Genomic DNA, 20,297 nt, shown 5'->3' with positions numbered 1-20,297 from the left:
CACACATTAGGGTGCACAAGACAGCGAAATATCACGTCCAGATAGTTTTATTTTTCGGTTTAAACAATCACAGTTTTATCAAAACACAACCATTGAAGAAAAACAAGCCTAAAAAACTCTTATGAATGGATTTTAATTCATTTCTGCCATTTTTACCAACTTGTGTCAAGTACAATTGGCATTTCATAAAATGTAATTTAACAGGTAGACAATGATCAGTCAGTTTAAAAGCAGTCTTGCAACATAAAAGTTTATGCATAAAACTAAAGAAAAAGGAGGAGAATAAACCGTATTTCTCCCCTAAAAAGCATGAACCGGCAACGAAATGTTTCATAGAAACGATCCCAGAGTCTTTGCTGTGGTGTTCTAATCCTTCACAGTCTAATATTGCCTATTTTTGCCTCATGTCAAATTTGAAACAAGCACATTTGCATGTTTTGTGGGATTTTTTTTTTTTTTAATCATAGTTGACGTTTTTTTAACTCACACCACCTCAATATAGCTGCTGTTTTGATTAAAATTAGGCCATGTAATTTTTTTTTTCTACTTTTCTGTAGAGATTCACCAGTCACGCTGACACCGATGTGTAGTTCCAGTAAAAGGGAAAATTTGCTGCAGGTTTTTTGATATATAGTCATATTTAATAAATTAGAATACTACTGAAAAGTTCATTTATTTCACTTACTCAATTCACTAAGTAACACACATAATATTGACTATTTACACATAGACTGATGTTTTAAATCCTGTATTTCTGTTAATTATGATGATTTCTCACAGCTAATAAAAACAAGACATTTAAGATTAGAATATTAAATCAGAACAATAAAAAAAACATTTTATGCAGACATGTGGGCTTACTAAAAAGTATGTTTAATACCTGCTTAAAGGTTGTTAGTTTAGAAAGGTGATTTTAATCTGACAAACGAGCCTCATGAGAACGCATTTTCTAATGTATTGAATATGACTGGAGGTAACAGTTCTGAATCCAACAGAAAATGAAGGAATTACAAGGTTACTCTTATTTATGCATTGAAGTCTGTATCTCTAACCTTTAGCTGATTTTATTAAACTCAAAAGAGTTAATCGTAGTACAAGCTGCACATCACCCCGGTTCTAGAGTCCTTACACTGGCTCCCTGTAGCTCGGAGAATAGACTTTAAAATACTTCTGTCTATAAATCACTGAATGGCTTAGCATCAAAATACATTACTGACTTGTTATCAGTGGATCAACCACCCAGACCTCTCAGGTCTTCTGGCTCAAATCTACTCTGCAGAACCAGAACCAAACATGGAGAAGCAGCTTTTAGGTCTTAAGCTCCACTAATCTGGAATAAACTCCCAGAAAACTATAAAAGCTTTGAAACCATAAGTTGCTTTGAATCAAGATTAAAAACTTATTTGTTTGACTGGGCCCTCTAAACATTATTAGTTAAGTTTTCAGTCCAATTTTCCTTTTGTTTTCTTATCCATCATTCTATTCTCTTTATATTTTTAATGACCTCTGTTGTTTGATTTTCTGTATCATTGTAATGTTTTTCCTTATGTACAGCGCCTTGAGTGTCTTGTTGCTGACAAGCGCTACATAAATAAACCTGACTTGACTTGGTAAATGACGATGGATTTCTCTCAAAGAGAATATTTGTTTTGCCCCTTTGCCATTTTGTAAATTTTTTTCTTTCTTACCTGAGTTTTTCTAGTATGGAAATGATCTGTCTGCCAAAGGAGATTTCTACTGATCATCCTGAATTCCTACCCATCTAGTGGGTATTTCAGACCAACAAAAGGTTTAATTTAATTTTCCATACTCATAGTCCAATCAAATGACTAAAGGAGGAGGTCGCTTAGAGTTATTTGGGTTTAATTAGGTCCAATTAAAGTATTTATTAGAAGAATTATATAATTTCAAATAAGACTATTTAAATTTTTTGTATTTGTTATTTATCTCCATAATTTATGAAAATAATTCAATACCAAGAGAAATAAATTGATGCTAAATAGTTTAGTACATGAGTAGAAAGTGTTTTGTTTAGGGGTATAAAATGGGGCAAAATGGCAACAGATGGTTATGAAATGCAGGTATGAAGGGGCGATATGAATCGCAGCCATTTGTAAATATTTGCTTACAGGTAAACCGAATTAAGAAAACGTATTGTACATTTATGGAAAGATTAGCTAAACCGAAGAACACGTGTTTTATACTTTGTGCACTTATTTTAAAACCTGCCAGGCTCTATAAAATCATGCACCAAATAACTAACAGAAGTAAGACTTTTACATCTCTTAACAGGACAAAACTTTACATACAAAAACTTTTGAAAACAAGTTCAGTTTAACAAAAAAACAGATCATCTTTAGCACCACTAAAAGCATAAAAACATTATGCTTTCCATTAAAACTCCTTTCACCATCATGATTATACATATTTGAGTTCATATATAAGTGATTTTTTTACTGATTTCTTTAATAACTGTTTTTAAACAGCTGTTCCAAAAGATGCCGTGAGGGATTGGAGTGTTTGCTAAATGAATATGAGGTAACTTTTATGTTCCTCAGCCTATAATCTTGACTTAGATTTTAGGAATAAGACACATTTTAGTGGGAATGTCAGAAAACATTCAGTTTAAACATTCTTTGCATTTTTTCAGAATAATCTCTTTCAGGACAAATGTTTTCCACATTTATCACACTTGAAACTCTTCTAGCAGAGCTGCAAAATGACAAACTGTGGCAATATGTGAAATTACTGAATATCACAATGATGTTACCACTTGTGATGAACTAAAACCACATTTTCCTTTAAAATCTCACCTGTTCTCTTCTAAAATGGCATCAAAAGACAGAGCTCTGATGGTTCTGTGGTAACCTTGGCCTTTCAGGCCAGCAGGAAGGGGACTGTAGGCAGCAGGCAGAGCACCGCTGCTCTCCAGGTAAGGGCAGCAGCAGACCCAGCTCCGTTACAAAGGTCCGTGTCGCAGCAGTCGTTGGTGTAGTTAAAGTAAACCCCTGAGGTGTATTTCTGTCCGGCCAGGCCACACTGTGTGGGAACAGCACAGCTCTTCTCATATATCGTCAGCTGTACAGCACCTGTTTGAGCAAAAGCAGGGCATTTAGTGGAGAAAAAGATTAAAGTTAATTTCCAGCTCCACAGACTTATCGCTAGCTTTTCTTCCAAGCATCTAGAATTTCCTGTTGTATTTTGCGGTGCTGTTGATCAATAGTGCTGACCATCACTGCAGTGTGTCTACATTGTGCTGTGTGTGCTTAAAGTAATGAAAGTGGATAAATAGAGAGCAAAAACGTGTTTCTGGTGTTTAGCTAGCCTTTCCCCTCTCAGCTAAAGAAAAGCATTGCCAGAGCATGATGCAGCCACCACCATGTATATGGGATGCCTTGTTCAGGGTTAAGTGCAGTATGAGTTGAAGAGTCATCTTTCTGACCCTTTTCCACTTACACCTTAATTTACTTTGATGTCTTGTGATCTTGAAAGGCTGTTAAAAAATACTTTAAAGCTTGTGGTAGTCTTATATTTACCTAAATGGATGCTTCATAACCTTACGTTCAAGTTTTAATTTGTTCTCTTGAACTTTTCATTTTATTTAACTGGGTAATGTTCAGTGTAAGCACATTAAATTTCTTACTTTGGCCTTTTTCCTCCTGCTGTATTATAAACTTGTGGCTCAAATACATAAGAAAAACCGAATTAAACTACAAAACAATCAACTTTTCTTGATTTTTTAAACTTAAACGTCGTGCCTGTGGACATTTTTTGTTATTGGTGTGATTCGGTTATAAACTGTGAACATTAGTGGAGTCCTTTATCCTCTGATGAGACAGAGGGAATGTTCTGACACTCCCATAAAAGATCTCAGAAGATTATATTTAAATAATTTAGTGGCATTAAATCTGTCAGTGAGCTGTCAGCTGGCCTGATGAAACGCGTTAATAAATTCTAATCTGTTGAGTCACCCTTTTGTTTAATGTCACCACAGAGAAAACCAGTTGCAATCTTGGCTTTCCAGCACTGCAGAATCGAAGACGGGATTTTAATCAAATACCAAATGTGTCCACAAAGTATTTAAACTCTAATGCTGTCTACGCCAAAGAGCAGTACAATTTTCGGATCTATTTCCATAAAGTCTCCAGAACAATGAGGCTTTTATTTTGACAGGTTTTGGACCTCAGGATTTAGATGATGAACTGATGTGCCGATGCAGAAGCACAAACATTTGGCTCTGACCTCGCCTTCCTGTCGCCACACTGGAGAGGCAGCGCTGCCCTGCAGGACACTCCAGAGGGTACTTCAAGCAGTCCATAGGAGAAATGGCTGGAAACACACAGGTGTAACACCTCAAACATCCTGGGGAGGAAAAAAGACAGATTTACATTAACAATCTGTATCATTTCTGCACCAGAATCATCTGTTGGTATAACTCTGAAATAGATCACATTACACAAAGCTCAGCCATCTAAATAGGTGCCATATTTAATAGGCAGAGAGATTAATTTTAAAATAAACACAAACCAATTCAATTGAAAAAGTTCTTTGTTAATCCCAAAGGGAAATTAAATGTTGTTGTAACTCAAGTTTATTGAAAGAGTTGCTGAAGATGCTAAAATCAGATTTTTGATTTCTTTATGGACACATTTTACCATCAATAAATGAAATCATTGTTCCCCCTAGTGGACAAAATGAGTTTTGAAAAATTCGATTTAGCTTTATAAAGCACTTTATAAACAAGAGCAAGGCTGGCCAAAGTGCTATACAATGAAAACATCAAAGAATAAAAGGTAAAAACAACAAAAAATACAATTAATTTAAGTTTGTTCAGCCGATTTTGACACGTCATGTATCATCTAGTGACACCTCTGCTGAAGACGGACGTTTTCCGTTGAAACTTGTCAGGTATGTCCTTGCAGACAAAAACAATTTTGTGTCCAGTAACAAAATAACCTAAAGACTGTATTGTACACAGACACAATGAATACTGATAGCAGTAGATGTGTCCTACACAGGACATCAATCTATTTTCTTATGTCTGGACTAAGATCTGCAGCGAAATTCCCAATGCTAAGTTTGGAATACCAACTGTAACACCAAAAGAACACAATGCCCACAGTAGAGCATGATGGTGGCAGCATCATGCTGTGGGGTGATTTTCTTTAGTTGGAATTAAACGTTTTTTTTTGAACGGCCTAGCTAAAGTCCAGAAGAAAATCCGAGGGTTCACGTGAAGAGGGCTAAGGACAAGAGGTGTCCTCACAATCTGACCAATAACTCAGGACACATATTACTGGACAAGGACAATGTGATTCTTATAGACTCCAACCATTAAAGATGATGATTTTGATTTTTAACAGTTTTCTTTCAGTTGATCTGTGCAGAATATACATCTTATTAAAGGTAGGAAAAGCTTTGAAATTATTTATCACGGTCTCATGTTTTAAAGTCACAAAAATCAGGTTTTTTAACAGCAATGTATGTACTATTGTGTCCCTCTGAGTGAAGGCTGCATAAAGTAATCAAGTCATGAATGGGAATAATAAAATTATTTAATCTCATCACATTGAGTGCAGCCAGCTTTAACCTCATACTCTGTTTTTCTTTTTTTGACACCTGTATAGATTGAAAAAAAATGGCTTTTGATAATGCTTCATTAGGATCTAACATGGCTTCACATTAAATGCATTAGGAAGGATAACAGCAGCCATTTCAACTTTTATTATAACCTCCCAGTTTATTTCCAGCTAAAACCGAACTAATTAATAAGACAAAACAAATCTGTTGACTATTCCCTGTAGAGTCTAATTTGAAACTACTTTACTTAAAATTTGTCTGGAAATCCAACATAAAATCCATTAGCAGAGGAGCGTGGATTATATCGAATCTTCTGGTCAGATGCACAAACATTTCCTGCTGGTTGCAGTACAACAGACAAACCATATTTCTGGTATTTAGAGATTTGTTTCAAATAAACCAGGAGGCAGAAATTTCACAATCTTCTTTTTGAGCAAAAAAATAACCCCTAAATTCAGAGAAACAAAAACAATCCTTGTGTTTTTCCTTTAAATTTCTACCAGTTCTTTATAAGCTAGATGTCATTTTTCTGTTAGGGGTTAACATTTAATGTCTTTTAAAAACTTTAGTAAACCTTTTATAGAACATCTTGAGTTGCTCTTTGCATTGTCTCCCATTCTGACCCTAAAAATTATATCTTAAAATATTTTGTTTCTAATGAAGAGAATGATTTTCACTGATACATACCATACTTGAGGATTCCTTGAGTTAAATTGGAAAATTAGGTGTTGGATATGCTAAAAACTGCAAGATATTTCATCTGAGGGTAAAAGTCATACCTGCCAAATGAAGACAAGTCAGGAGTCCAATTAGAAGCTGTAAACGAGTCATGATGAAACCGTTCTGCTCAGTTTTCCAACAGGAGCGGCACTAAAGGAAACCTTTCCCCCGGATGCCACAACTCTAACAGCTTGATCTGATACGACCTCTAACTCATTCCCTAATTAGATTTCTCCTCCACTTTAGCTGACTTCTTTTTATATTACCATTAATCTGATCAGAGGTTGTTCCTTCAGTGTTTCTGTCTTCAGACCACCAGAGCTTTCCCCCACTCTTGTCCTCTTTGTCTAGTCAGGACACTCTTGGCAGTTAGAGTCTCCTCCTGGGTGTTTCAAATTTAATTTGGAGAGGTAATTGTAACCAGCTGACATGCTGAAAGACACTTGTACAAATGTAGATCTATTTCACGTAAGAGGATAGTTTTTATGCTTATGTGAAGCTTAGTGGGCTGTAACAGCCACAGCCTCATAACAGCGATTAAATTAACAGAGAAGATGCTACAAGAGGAAAGGAGTGACATGGTGCCTGAACTAAAACTGGAACAATAATAATAATAGCAAGTGGAACTGAAAAAGGAAGTGTTTCTGTGATGAAAGGCAAAAAGTAGATCCATGAGGGCTGCAGTCAGACAGAAACATTTCAAACTAAACTAGATTTCACTGGATTTCAAGCCTAAATGACCAAAAGTCATTACAGCAAGAATTACAGGAATTTTAGTACTGTGGAAAAGTCTTGAGTCATTCTCCATTTCATGATATTTTGCTTCCAAGAAGCCATACTACCTGTAGTCTCCATAAGGTTCGCTTGACCTTTCTGAGGTGTTTCCTTGGACTTTGGCCGCATTTCCACTCAGACTCCGGTCCAGGACTTGGCCCAATGAAGATAAATGTTTGTTTTTGCTTTTTAAACCGAATACCTTAAAACCTTTCATGCATTTAAGGCTCTTAAACTCAAGGAATGAGTCAACCTTGACAACTCACTGAAGAACTCGAAGAACTTGACAACTCACTGAAGAATTGGATCTGTAGACGCTTTGTAACAAGCAACCGGTCCCAAGGACACAATTTGTTGCAGTTCATTTTGTTTAATTGTAAAAAATACCAAAGATAACGCAGAGATACTAACAAAAAATGGTATTTTAGCACCAACAAAGTTATTCCAAAGCAGCTATTAGTTGAAAGCTTGGCGTACAGCAGATGATTAGCTGAAGGACGATGCATCTATCAGGTCCTGAATCAGGATTTGCCCGGCCACCCTGCGAAGGAAGCTCATTTTAGCCGCTTGTATCCAGGATCTCGTTCTTTCATTCATGACCCAAAGTTAATACCCATGGGTTGGTAGACCTTCACCTGTGAGTAGACCAACCAGTAAATCAAGAGCTTCACTTTTCGGCTCAGCTCTCTCTTTACCACAACGGTAAATGGTGGGATGAGGATCAGCTCCTCCAAGTCCGAGGCCATGATTCTCAAGCGGAAAAGGGTGGCTTGCCATCTTCAGGTTGGAGGGGAGCTCCTGCTTTAAGTGGAGGAGTTGAAGTATCTCGAGGTCTTGTTCACGAGTGACGGGAAAATGGAGAGCAAGATCGATAGGCGTATCGGTGCGGCCGCCGCAATAATGAGAACACTATGGTGGGCCGTTATGGTGAAGAGTTAAAAATTTTATTCATACAAATTGTGAAAACCAAGGACCCTTTTCCTTCTACTTTCCAGTTATTTACTTTCTTTATGTTGGTTTATCAGATACAATACTGTTGAAATACAAAGAAGGTTGTGGTTGTAACTGAACAAAATGTAAAAAATTACAAAAGTGCTTTTACAAGGCATCCTAGATATACATCAGATCAGTAATTCAGTATATTTTGTCCAACATTTCATCCACTTTTAAACATACCTGAACTTAAATGTGTTCAGCTGCGTGCCTGAAAATTGTTATAAGGAATAAACCCCAAGTTTTCTCAACGTTTTTAAATTCATACTATGAAAATGCTTGAGTGCAACTTGGAAATAAGTAAACAGAGACAAAAAAGTAGCCAAAACATCATGAAAGGGAGCCTGGAAAATTTAAAAACTGAAACAAAGATACAGCTTAGAGTACAAATGTGCATTTAACCCTTAGAAGGAGTCTTATCAAAATTACTTTTCTTTCAAATTCATGGAAAGCTTGGATCTAAAACACCAATAGGTTGATGACAGAATGCGTCCTGATAATCTTGCACCAAACACAGTTTTAGTTCATTAGTTTTAGTCAAGATTGATCTAAAAACAACCAAAAAATCCCAATAAAAAGCAACATTGCAAAGAAAGAAGTCAGAGAAGTTGGACAGCAGCAAAGTCATCAGGCAGCAGAGAGAGTCAGTAGACAATGAGAGAAAGTCAGCATGTTGTCAAGACACAGAGGGTCAGTGAGCTGGTTTAACTGAATCATCCCTTGGGCCGTAATGAGAGACGTGAGGGGAGCAGGAAGGACGGTCTGCTGACAGAAGTCTTGTGATGGAGCGAGTTGAACAGAAGCTCAGACTCAATAAGTTGTTTTCCAGTCAATTAATTGCACAGAACGCCAAACAGCTCCTTAAAAATGCTGACAGACTCCTCTCAAGGTTTCACTTCATTTATTCAGAGTAAAGATGTTCTTTTCACGGCACTTTATATATTGTATGCAGAGCAAACATGGTTTGAAGACCCAAGCAGATTTTTATTTGAGGCACCACTTCCAATGAAATCCGTCGCCCACCAGCCAACACAGCACCAATAATATCCATTATTGTCACATTTCATCCTTTTACAACCACAACCCTCAATGTATTTCCTCAGGATTTTATGGGACAGACCAACACATAGAATATAAAAGTGAAGAAAAATGAAAAGTTATATGTTTATTATGAACAGAAATGGATAAACTGTGGCATTCATTTTTATACCTTCTGCTCTGATAACCCTAAAGAAAACGCAAACGTTTACCATTACGTAATACCTAAATAAAGTTCACCTGTGTGTAATTTAATCTGAGCATATATCCAGCTGTTCTGTGAAGGCCTCGGAGATTTGTTAGAGAACATCAGTGAACAAACAGCATCATGAAGACCAAGGAACACAGCAGACAGGTCAGGGAGAAAGTTGTGGAGATGTTTAAAGCAGAGTTAGGTTAGTAAACAATTTCCCAGAGCTCTGTTTAATTACTGATACATGAAAGGAAAGAGTAAGGCACGAATGCAAACCTACATGGTGGTCTACCTAAACCAACAGGCTGGGCAAGAAGAGCCTTAATCAGAGAAGCAGCCAAGAGGCCCACGGTTACTCTGGAAGAGCTGCAGAGATCCAAAGGATGCGGGAGAATATGTTGACAAGACAACTATTATTCATGACCTCCACAAATCTGATATTACTGAAAGAGTGTCAAGTCACTGTTGACAGAGAATAAAGAGATGCTTGCAGTTTGCAGCAAGCCACGCAGAAGAAGGTTCTATGGTCAGAAGAGACCCAGACCGAACTTTATGGCCAACATGCAAAATACTAAATGTAAGCGAGGATTAACTCTGTACATCACCCTGAATGCACCATTCCCACCATGTCTCATGGTGGTGGCGGCATTACGCTGTGGGGATACTTTTCTTCAGCACGGAGAGAGAAGCTGTTGAAGGTAGATGGGCAGCTGGATTGAGCTCAATACAGGGCAGTCTAAAAATGTAAGACTGGGGTGGAGGTTCGCCTTCCAACTGGACGATGGCTACAACAGCCACAGGTATACGGGAATGGATTGGATCAAACCATAGTCATGTGTCAGAATGGCCCAGTCAAAGTCCAGACCTAATTCCGGTCAACACTCTGTGGCAAATCAAATCTCACAGACGCTCTCGATCCAATGAGACTGTAATTGAACTATTTTGTGAAGAACATGTTGCACCAGCATCCACCAGTCAACTGGCTTGGATATTTGAGAATTTGTGACAGGTTTGCAGAGTGTGTTGTAAATCCACACTGCAGACACTGATTGGTAACTCTGGCCTTCTCATCAAGAATTTTGTCATGCTAAAAAGGTTTTTTTCAAGAAATACAAGGTCAGGCAGCAATAAAAGTATTAAACCAACATTTAATCTTGTTTTTTTTTTTCATTTGTGAAGTAAAAACCAACATTTGGATTTTTTTAAATGGTGGGAAATAGTTCAGTTTTTACTTCCTGGACTGATTCTGCATTGTCGTGTATGTTTTGTGTGCTTTTCTGAAGGATCACGTTGGACAGATGGTGTCTTTTAATCCCGTCTGTGGCCTCTGTCTCCCATCCTCTATCCTTCCACGCATGGCTGTGCTGTTAAATCCCCCTCACATTTTCTGTCAGCTCCTCTTCTCTGCCTCAAAGTCCAGCCTCATGTTGCAATAACTCAGCCTAGTCACTAGAAGGGAATATTGTACAGCCCATAATTAATTATGAATTCTGAACTGCCTAAATCTACAAGAATCACTGGGAAAACTATGTCATTTTATCAAACTTTAGCAATTACTGTCCACAAAGTTCATTACTTGTCTGGTTTTAGATGAGGCGACCCCATTATCTCTTTATCACCGCATCGTTTGACCCTCATTTCAGGATGAGACAGATTATTTTTGCCATGTCACAAACACTAATATGGCTCAGGCTCAAGAAGTCAGCATATATTCCCTAATCTACTGTAATATGATCTGATTTACTGCAAACGACCTTTTTATAAAGAATAACCTAGACAGCTGATGCCTCTGTGGAGACAGTGATTTAGGATTACAGAGGGGGGACATTAACAGGCGTTCTTAATCCTTGAAAAACATAAAACTGTCTTTAATTCAGTCGCCTGAAACAAAAGGAGGAAGGCAAGTTTGGTTACAGATTTACAAAGTGGAATCCAAAACACTGAACTTGTGTTTACTTAATAATATTTGGCAAATTTGTTTTGAAAAGTCATCGTATTTCTGACAAATAAACACAAAAAAAATAGAAGAATAGATCTAAATTTATTCTGTGTTTTTCTTTTATTTGTTTTGATCATTTTACATTTGTAATGCTATTGTGTTGCATCATGATTTTAGTTGTTTTGTGTCTTGTTTAATCTTGGTCACATTTGAACTATTAGTTTGATTTGGGTGTTCCTATGTGACCCTTTAATGTCTCTTTGCAGTCATATTGCATTTTATAAGGTTTGTTTTGTAGGTCATTCTTTCTGGTAATTTTGCATATTATTTATGCACGGCGTTGCATTTTTAAGCCTTTTTGAACATTTTGTTATTTCTTTTTTTCTTGAAGCTTAACATAGATCATCCTTAATGTCTTGTCTAGACTATTTCTTCTGGTGAGTCTTTGTTATCATTTGCAATAAATTTGATTATTATTTTTGTCTGTCTCTTTGATACTTGTTTGGTGTCTTATTGTTGTATTTTTACATCTCTGTGCAATTATTATCCTACATGCAAACTTTAAACTCACAACTGAGACAGATTACTATCCCTACTGTCAACATCTAACATATTTTGTCATTTTATTTATTTATTTGTTTATTTATTAAAACGACGTTTTTGTTAGGCCTACTTTGCATATTTTAAATGAAGTACAACATCCACATATTTAGTTATGAGTTCATTCGTAATTATTCATAGTGTTTATATATTGGTTCAAAAAGGGAAAACAAACTGGTTGGTTTTTATAATCATAAATAAAAAGGAAATGCTGAGATTTAAAGCATCGGCGTCAGTGACACATCAAATCAGCCTGATTGAGTCTGGGCAGGACGGTGGGGGATGGGGGGGCAGCAGTTCAATCAAGTCACCTTCAATCATAACACGATACCGGAAGTCTGGAAAGACTGCTTCAGAAAATAAAAGCACAATGGTCAACTATTCGTCATATGCCCAGGAAAAATCAGGATGTATTTATTCGTATTTTAAATATCACCAATAAAAAAGTTTGCCAACATATAAAAACTTACCAAAATGGCGATGTTTTTAACCTATCAGAAAGCAACGACATCGTCACCTGGGTTTTACCTCATTGTTTAAAGGCCTAGTAATTTCAGTGCATGTAAGTTTATGATTTTGAAGAAAGTAATGTTAATCTAAAATGTCTCTTTAATGTTTTCTGTCCTTTGAATTTGTTTGCTAATGCTAACTGTCCTGAAATGGGAAACATTTAGTCGGAATTTAATGTTACATTAAACTTTCTTGTTATGACTTTTGTTTCATTTCATTTTAGTTTATTTTACAGCATAGGAAATATTCCTTTCTACCCGTTTGTTGAGGAAATCTGCCCCAACCTGATATGGCAACCCGACCCACCGGACTGTTTGCCTGATCCATCAGAAAACGTTTAAAAAACACTGTAAGTTGAATAAGACGTAATTTGATGCGTTCTGACTTCTGATAAATCAAGGAGCACAAAATCCATGTCCACATGTCGAGGTAAACATTGTCTTATTTTGAAAAACCTAACCGGAACTCCACACATCCATAGCCGCCATCTTGACTGTACGTTTGCTCAGCAGAGAAAACGGGATCCGGAGAGTAACGGCAGCAGAGCAGGCGTGGAAACTAAATTAAACTGGGAAAAACGCCGCTGGACGCATAAAAACACACTCAAAACAGGTAGGAAGGATGGAGTTTTCGGTGTTCTTGGTTTTCTGACCCAGTTTGGGAGCTGGTTTTCCCGCTTGTTTTGGAAAGATGTGGAACATTATCAGAAGTGTTTGGAAAGCTGTTGGTGCGGTGCAGGTCTAGGCTGATTACTGCAGCCAGATAAACCCAGACAAAAAGAGGATTTATATGATAAAAAATATGAACTCTGCTAACGATGCACTCATATTTTAATGCAACTCTGACCCAGATTTATGTAAAAATGTTCATCTAAGCAATGCTAACTTCCTTTAAAGGCGTTCCTGAGATGTTTGATGTGTTGCTCTGTCCTAAAAATACTCGTGAATATTAGATTTTAGCACTTGTTGATTTAGTTTTAAAGGAAGCATCCTGTCTGGAGGGGAACCGGCTCCCTCTCTGCAGGCTCTCTATGGGGGGCTGCTCTGACCTACAGGAAAGACGATAAAAGACCAATTGTCCCGCATCTAAAAAAGCTGCAGCATATTCCAGTCTAATCAGATATTCCCTTACAATGCAACATTGAACAATGAAAGCTTGTCTGCTTTCTGGCGTGTTAGACTCATTCTAATCTTTGGCTATAAATGTATTTTTTTTTTGTGTCCAGAGCTTGGCTTTAATGTGCTCCTCTTCCTCTCTTAGGTCTGCTGCTTCCTCTTGGATTCAAAGGGAAGATTAGATAATCAATGAAGAGAAAACCAGGATGAAGATCTCTGCATAAAAAATTCCCACCTCCTCTTCCTTGTGCCTGAAAAGAGAAAACTCAGTTACTCTTTTTTTTCCTGAAGAACACAAGTCATGGCGAATATGTGCCCTTATGGCCGTTTCACCCACGCCGTGGTGAGGGGCATCCCAGAGACCTTTGGGAAAACAGCTGGAGACGGCCGTGAGAACGACGAGGTCATGGTGGATCAGGCCAAAGCCCAGCGTCAGTTCGGCTGCCTGACCGGAGCGCTGAGGCAGAAGGTGGGCCTGCAGCTGATTGAAATCCCCCCTGACCCTGAGCTGCCGGAGAGCTGGAGGATAGAGGATGTAGCGGTGATCCAGGGAGACACGGCGCTCATCACCAGACCATTCAAACAGCAGAGACGCAGTGAGGTAACACAGCAGACAAGAAAATCCTACAGTAGTGCTCTAAATCTTCTGTTTATCCAGACCGTGTTAAGTAAATGAAGCATCATCCATCCATCCATCCGTTTGTCCTGGTAGCTTTAATCTTTGAAGCCTGATCCCTGTAGAAATAATTGTCATAGATTTGTGTGTAAATGCTTATATTAATACCTTTTTAAAATAGGCTAAAAAGCACTGAGAACTCTGGAAAGGTTTGTGTATTAAGAAGAAATTTCTGGTGTTCCATTTGCAAACTCATCTCTAAATGTTCAGTTGAAATTCAGTCTGTATGTTTAAAAGAATCCGGGTCTCCAAAGAAAACATATAAAAATGCCAACTTTGACCTTAAAGGAGCAGTAGGTAGTATTTAGTGCCATCTAGTGTTGATTATAAGAACTGCAACACTTGGTCTACGACATCTTCCCTATGGCAGCTGGAAATGCAAACATTTGCTGCGTTCACTTGAGGTTTATCAGCCGTTAACATGTTCTCCCCCTTCTCCTCAGGTGGATGCAGTGAGGAGGGTAATGTCGGAGCTCAACCTGACTGTAGTGGAGATGGGGGATGAGCAAGGGGACTCCGGAGGGGCCACGCTGGAGGGCAGCGACGTCCTCTTCACAGGGAGGGAGTTCTTCGTCGGGATTTCCTCCCACACGAATCGCAGAGGAGCTGAGGTGTTGGCAGACACGTTCAGGGTAAGGAGATAAATATATGTCATAGAGGAAATGTACAATTTCACCAACAAGTGAGTTCCCAACGAGCGGTAGCTTGCCACAAAGTAGATGATCAACTGAAGAATGATGTGTTCAGGGCTCCTAATGTCTGTAGGAATCTGGAAATGTCTAAATGTGATTCAAATTTTTCCTGTAATATCTCTATTTCCAGGCACGTTGTCTCCTCTTTTTTCCCAGTCTGGTTTTTCCAGATTCCATATTTAAACCCAGACTACTTTAGAAACCAGTACTCCATTTTAACATGACTAATGTGGGAGTGCTGATCATCTCTCACGTCTTGTTTGGCCTTGTCTAGATTTCAGATACTCCTCATCTGCTGCAGATAATTTTAAGGACCTGTCACTTCTTCTGTTTTCCTCCATTTGTCCAACTTCCTAACTTTTTAACCCCCTGAACAATCTGGTGTCATTTTCAGGAACAGATTTTTATCCTCTGAAGTCTTTCCCTGTACTTTTATCTGCTTAAAACCAAGACAGCTCAGAACACCACATACTTTGCACATTTTCATAGAGATTCTGGAGTTTAAAGTACTTGTAGATCTTGCAGAAAGTGAAAGGTGTTAAATTACCATATTTGTCCGGTGCAGTAAAGGCCGGGTCGCTGCCAGGACTCTGGCTGTAAACAGAAAGCCGCTGCCAAAGTGAGCAGGTGGTCATTTGCTTTATTGCATTTTGGGAATTCTTGTCTGTGAGCGGTGATGAATGAGGTCGCCTCATTCCTCGGATAATGAAGGACTGCATGCTGCACTCCCTCTGGACTGATGAGAACCACCCATTAGGATTGATTTTCCCCACTTCCGCTGAGTGCATCTCACACTCACACACATGGTTTTATGGATGCTGTTTGGGTGGATGGTGGTGGAGTTTGTGCCCTCAGGGCGGGGGATTAAACAGGAACCATTTGTGTCATGCTCATGTGTTTTCTGCTTCCAAAGAATTTGACCCAGTTTTCAAACTCCTTTTTTACAGTTTTTTTCTCAAAATGTGGATAGAAACGTGATATGGAGCCCAGGTTTAGTTCCCATCTGTTCGGTTTGTTTGCAAAAGCACCAACGATGGAACTGGAAACTGTCGTTGTCTTTGCATAAACGACTAGAGAGAAGAAACACTTTTTATTTTCACAAAGTTATGGCTGCTCCAAACCACCTTTTTATTTTGACCATGAATCTATGGGTACATTTTTCTATGAGAAATCAGTTTTTATTTTACATGTAACAATGCATTCAACATTTATTGCCTACCATCAAATATAATATTATTATAGACATAAGACAGTCATAAGGTTACATGCATTTTCTTGTTTGGCCCCCAGGTTTCTACGGACTCTAGGAAGTCTGGAAAAGTATAAAATTTGATTTTAGATGATTAGTGGTCTGCAGAAATAGTGAACAAGAAAATATGAAAAATATTTAGTTTTTTCCTTCCTTCCCTAATCCCTGCCTGTCTGCTTTCTTCCTTGTTATCTTCCTTTATTCCTTGTGTCCTGCCTTCTTTCCCTCATCGCTTCCTCTTTTCATCCTCATGTCCATCCTTCCTTTTTCCTTTTCCACACAGAAGAAAGACAAAAGGAGGATGGAAGGACAAAATGCTTACATCAAATCCATACATTTCCAGACTATGAAGGAACCTTGTCACTAACTGGCCCAGTATTCAAAACATTTTGGGTCCAGGTTCAAGAAACTTGGCCAAAACGTAGAAGCTGCGTTAAGTCCTCAAAGTGAGCCGACCAACTCTAGGTGCTGTTGAATTAGGTCCAGAAGCTGGTATCAATCTTTAATGACGAAGTGCAGAATCTTGAAATAGAAGGAAACAGTAAAATGTTATGTTTTTCAATAAAAGCCTTTAAAACTTTAGAACGACAGAAACATGAAGAAGAGAATATAACCCTGGACCAGTAACATTTGCTAAAGATAAAACTTCTGTCTCTAACTGTTACAACGATCATATTTGTGGGATTCGTGCTGATTGAAGTACCTGCCGTGAGACCGAATGAACCTACCAAACCTCCGTCTGTTCAGGACTTTGCTGTGTCCACCGTCCCCGTCTGTGGCGGAGCCCGACTGAAGAACTTCTGCTCCATGGGAGGGTCGAACACCATCATCATCAGCAACAGTGACGGGGCCAAGAAGACCCTCAGGGTGAGTGTGTGTGCTGTTTCCTCCAGGTTTAAAACCTCTGATTTATTCCAACTTGGAGTGTCTTTGTGTCTTCCATGGGTCTGTGGTCATAGTAACATTTTTCTTTGTGGAGTTGAATGAAAATAACGTATTTGGGTTGAAACAACACCCTGGGTCGGGTCAGAAATGAAGCTAGGTCTAATTTTAAGATCCAACCAAAAGGAAAAAAAAACAAAAACACTATTAACCCGCCACTTGTTCCAAGCGGCCATATAATTGATTATATTATTAAAATTAACAAATAAGTTGAGGTTTAGATCTTCCCTCTGCGTTCTCCTGATCTGCACCACCTCTCCAGCTCTAACATCTTATTTGGCGTGGAGGTCCAGTCTGTGTAACTCCAGCCGTGTTGGTTTCAGATGATGGAGCAGCTGACGGATCACCACTACGAAGTGCTGACCATCCCAGAGGGATCCGCGGCTAACTGCATCTACGTTAAAGGCCCGTCCAAACGGGACTTCCTGCTGCACAGGCCTGCAGAGGAATGTCCAGACAGCGTCTCTGTGAGTAAAACACAGCTGCCACTTTATCACAAATTAAATTTAGGGAAATAATGAGTCTCTTAAAATGGTGAAGTGTAAAACAAGTTTTTTATGCATCTAAAATCTTCTGCTAGGATTGTAAATGACAAAATGTACCCATGTTTCAACATTTTTATTGTTTCCAGCAAACTTGGTAGGCAGCACACACCCACCAGGCTATCGACCTGTCAACCTAAAGAATGATAGAAGTGTGCTTAAAATTAAATCTATCAGACATAAAAAGTTTTTTTTGTTGCTTTTCACAGTTCAAGCTAGGAAATACTAAACAGTAAAACAGTTACCCTTCAAAACGGTAAAACTCTCATAATATTGATTCATTACAAAAAGAGTGACAGAATTATTGTTTAATCATACATGTTTATTTCTGCTAATTGTGTTGGTTATGGCTTACATTAAATGAAAAACCTAAATCAGTCTCTCTGAAAGCTAGAATATTATATAAGAGCAATAAAAACTTTATTTTAATAAGGACATGGAGTTGATTCCATAAATTGTCTAGCAGTCAATAAGATTAATGGAAAGTTTAGTGGAAGGGAAAAATGTGGTAGAATAAGGTTCGCAAACAACAGCGTTAACTGCAGGCTTGAGACGATTGTGAAGCAAAGTCCATTCAGGAGTTTGGAAGAGCTCCACAAGGCATGGACTGGAGGCTCGAGTCAGAGCTTCAGGGTCACCACAATCACATGTATCCAGGACACAGTCTACAGCCTCTGCATTCCTTGGGTCAAGCCACTCCTGAACCAGAGATGAGCTCTGGAGACTCTCAGCTGAACTATGGAGAAAAGGCAATGGACTGGACTTTTCAGATGAAAGCAAAGTTTGCATTTCATTAGGAAATCAAGGTCTCTGAGTCTGAAGGAAGAGTGGAGAGGCACAGAACCCACATCCAGAAGTCCAGTGTGAAGTTTACACGCTCAGTAATGATTTGGGGAGCGTTGTCATCTGCTGGTGTTCGTCCACTGGGTTTCCTACAGTCCACAGTGAAATCACCCATCTATTTACCCATCTGCTATCAAACCAACCTGGGCTTCCATTACACCTACGCAGAACCACAGACGGATCGCCTCCATGCCACGCCGCACTGATGCAGTAATTCATGCAAAAGGAGCACCAACTAAGTGCATATACTCTACAGTACATGGATATACTTCTCACTAGGCCTTATATCATTGTATATAAATCTATTTGAATTTTACTTTTTGTATAATTTAAATGCACATGCAAAATAAAAAAAATGCACCTTTTGTCTACCACAATTTTTCCTTTCACTCAACTTTCCATCAGTATCCTTGGATACTGGATTCTGTGAACAGTTTTATCTAGTTTGGCAGGGACCTTAGGTGGCTTGCTCTCCTTGTGGTGGGTGTGCATCATTTTTGGTTTGAAAAAACATTTTTATGGCTGATTTTGATCTTGGCCTTCAGCTAACGTCAAAATTAACAGAAATAGTTTATAAAATGTCTTAACCTCTGTATGGTGAATCTTTTCACCTGTACCTTGTGTCCTGCTTTACTATTAAATATGCAGCTTTACTTCCATAAACATAGTATAGTTCTACTGAACACAGTAGTTCATGTTTGCAATGAATTAATAGGTTTGTTCACGTGTTGAAGGCCATTAGGCCAAAGTATGGACATGATTGACTTTTTCTGGTGCAAAACAAAATTTGAACCACGTCAGTGAGTCATTTCAACCGTTCTGCTTTCCAGCGGGTGAAGTCATTTTCCCCCCTTCCTCTCCTCCTTTATGACTCTTAACTGGATGAGTGAATCGTTTCCTGTCTGCTCTCCACAGGCCTTCCAGAAGCTGCCGGACTACACCCTCCTGCCGACGGCCTGCAGCGAAGCGTTCAAGCTGGGAGCGTCTCTGTCCTCTCTCTGCCTCCTCATCAACAGAAAGCACACGTATTTCTGAAGATCCCATCATCTAAACACAGCTTTTATTCTGGCGGCTCATAGGTCACCAAGAAACGCCGCACCTAATAATGGTTTGAGGGTTATGAGATCTGTGGTGCAGCTGAGCTGATCTTGAGACGAAACCAAGTTCAGTGTTTTCAGATCAGTTAATTTTATAGTAAAAGTTTCTGCAGGGTTGTTGTTGGCACAAGCGTGAAAGTTTTTTTTGTTTTTTTTTATAGTTTAGCAATGTTCGATTTTTAAATCAGACTGAGGAGATGAAAATTAAACCACTAAAGCGAGCTTCTAACGATTTACAGGTGCATCTAAAATTAGAATATCAATCAAACAGTAATGCAACTGAAATATTCAATGAAGAGAATCAAGCATTTTATTTTGATTGAAATAAGCCAAACTCAAATCAGCTTCTTGAACATTTTTAAAGAATTATTGCTTTATTAAATTAAGGTGTTTATAAATGGTATAGCTTTGAAATATGATTGTTGTAATGAAACTATTCAGGTTGACTTTTTGATCTTCTCATCTGAGGTGTAATGCCTCCCATAACCTGTGTATTACATTTATTAGAGTGTAGTCTCTTTAGTTCTAAAGACATCTAGCTGCTAAATAAAAGGTGTTTTAGCTTCCTACAATATACATTTGTGGAAATTAAATGGAACCGTTACCCCGACTGTTTTCCTCTGGTTACAGCTTGTTTTATTTACTTGTAATGCCATGGTAAATATATGCACCAAAAACTGGCTTTTTGTTGCTGATAATCTTTTTTATTCTTCAGCTCAGAGCTGCAGGTTTTCTGAATCATAGGATCTTCCTCTACAGCAACTTTTTTTCTATTGTGGGTTTTAGCACAAACA

General features: G+C 38.4%; 2 protein-coding genes across 4 annotated transcripts; one reads left to right on the top strand and one right to left on the bottom strand.

Moving 5' to 3' along the window:
- Positions 1 to 885: 885 nt before the first annotated feature.
- Positions 886 to 6,631, bottom strand: LOC124879596 (prostate stem cell antigen-like). The gene is made up of 3 exons (XM_047384280.1): positions 6,360 to 6,631; positions 4,243 to 4,362; positions 886 to 3,089 (listed from the first exon to the last, which is right to left on the bottom strand). Exons 1-3 carry the CDS (start codon positions 6,409 to 6,411, stop codon positions 2,878 to 2,880), a joined length of 384 nt encoding a protein of 127 aa, XP_047240236.1. The 5' UTR covers positions 6,412 to 6,631; the 3' UTR covers positions 886 to 2,877.
- A 6,180-nt stretch (positions 6,632 to 12,811) lies between these two features.
- Positions 12,812 to 20,183, top strand: ddah2 (dimethylarginine dimethylaminohydrolase 2). Of its 3 annotated transcripts, none has more exons than XM_047384272.1 (6): positions 12,812 to 12,959; positions 13,608 to 14,063; positions 14,582 to 14,770; positions 16,827 to 16,946; positions 17,345 to 17,488; positions 19,322 to 20,183. In XM_047384272.1, exons 2-6 carry the CDS (start codon positions 13,764 to 13,766, stop codon positions 19,439 to 19,441), a joined length of 873 nt encoding a protein of 290 aa, XP_047240228.1. In that variant the 5' UTR covers positions 12,812 to 12,959; positions 13,608 to 13,763; the 3' UTR covers positions 19,442 to 20,183. The 3 variants fall into 3 exon arrangements, with proteins under 3 accessions (XP_047240228.1, XP_047240229.1, XP_047240230.1); XM_047384273.1 differs by having other exon boundaries at positions 12,840 to 12,959; positions 13,635 to 14,063; XM_047384274.1 differs by having other exon boundaries at positions 12,852 to 12,959; positions 13,754 to 14,063.
- The last annotated feature ends 114 nt before the right edge of the window (positions 20,184 to 20,297 follow it).

This window comes from Girardinichthys multiradiatus, chromosome 13 (genome assembly GCF_021462225.1).
Source record: "Girardinichthys multiradiatus isolate DD_20200921_A chromosome 13, DD_fGirMul_XY1, whole genome shotgun sequence".
NCBI lineage: Eukaryota > Metazoa > Chordata > Actinopteri > Cyprinodontiformes > Goodeidae > Girardinichthys > Girardinichthys multiradiatus.
Note: the sequence above shows the minus strand (reverse complement) of the source record. Positions and strands in the feature narration are given on the sequence as shown.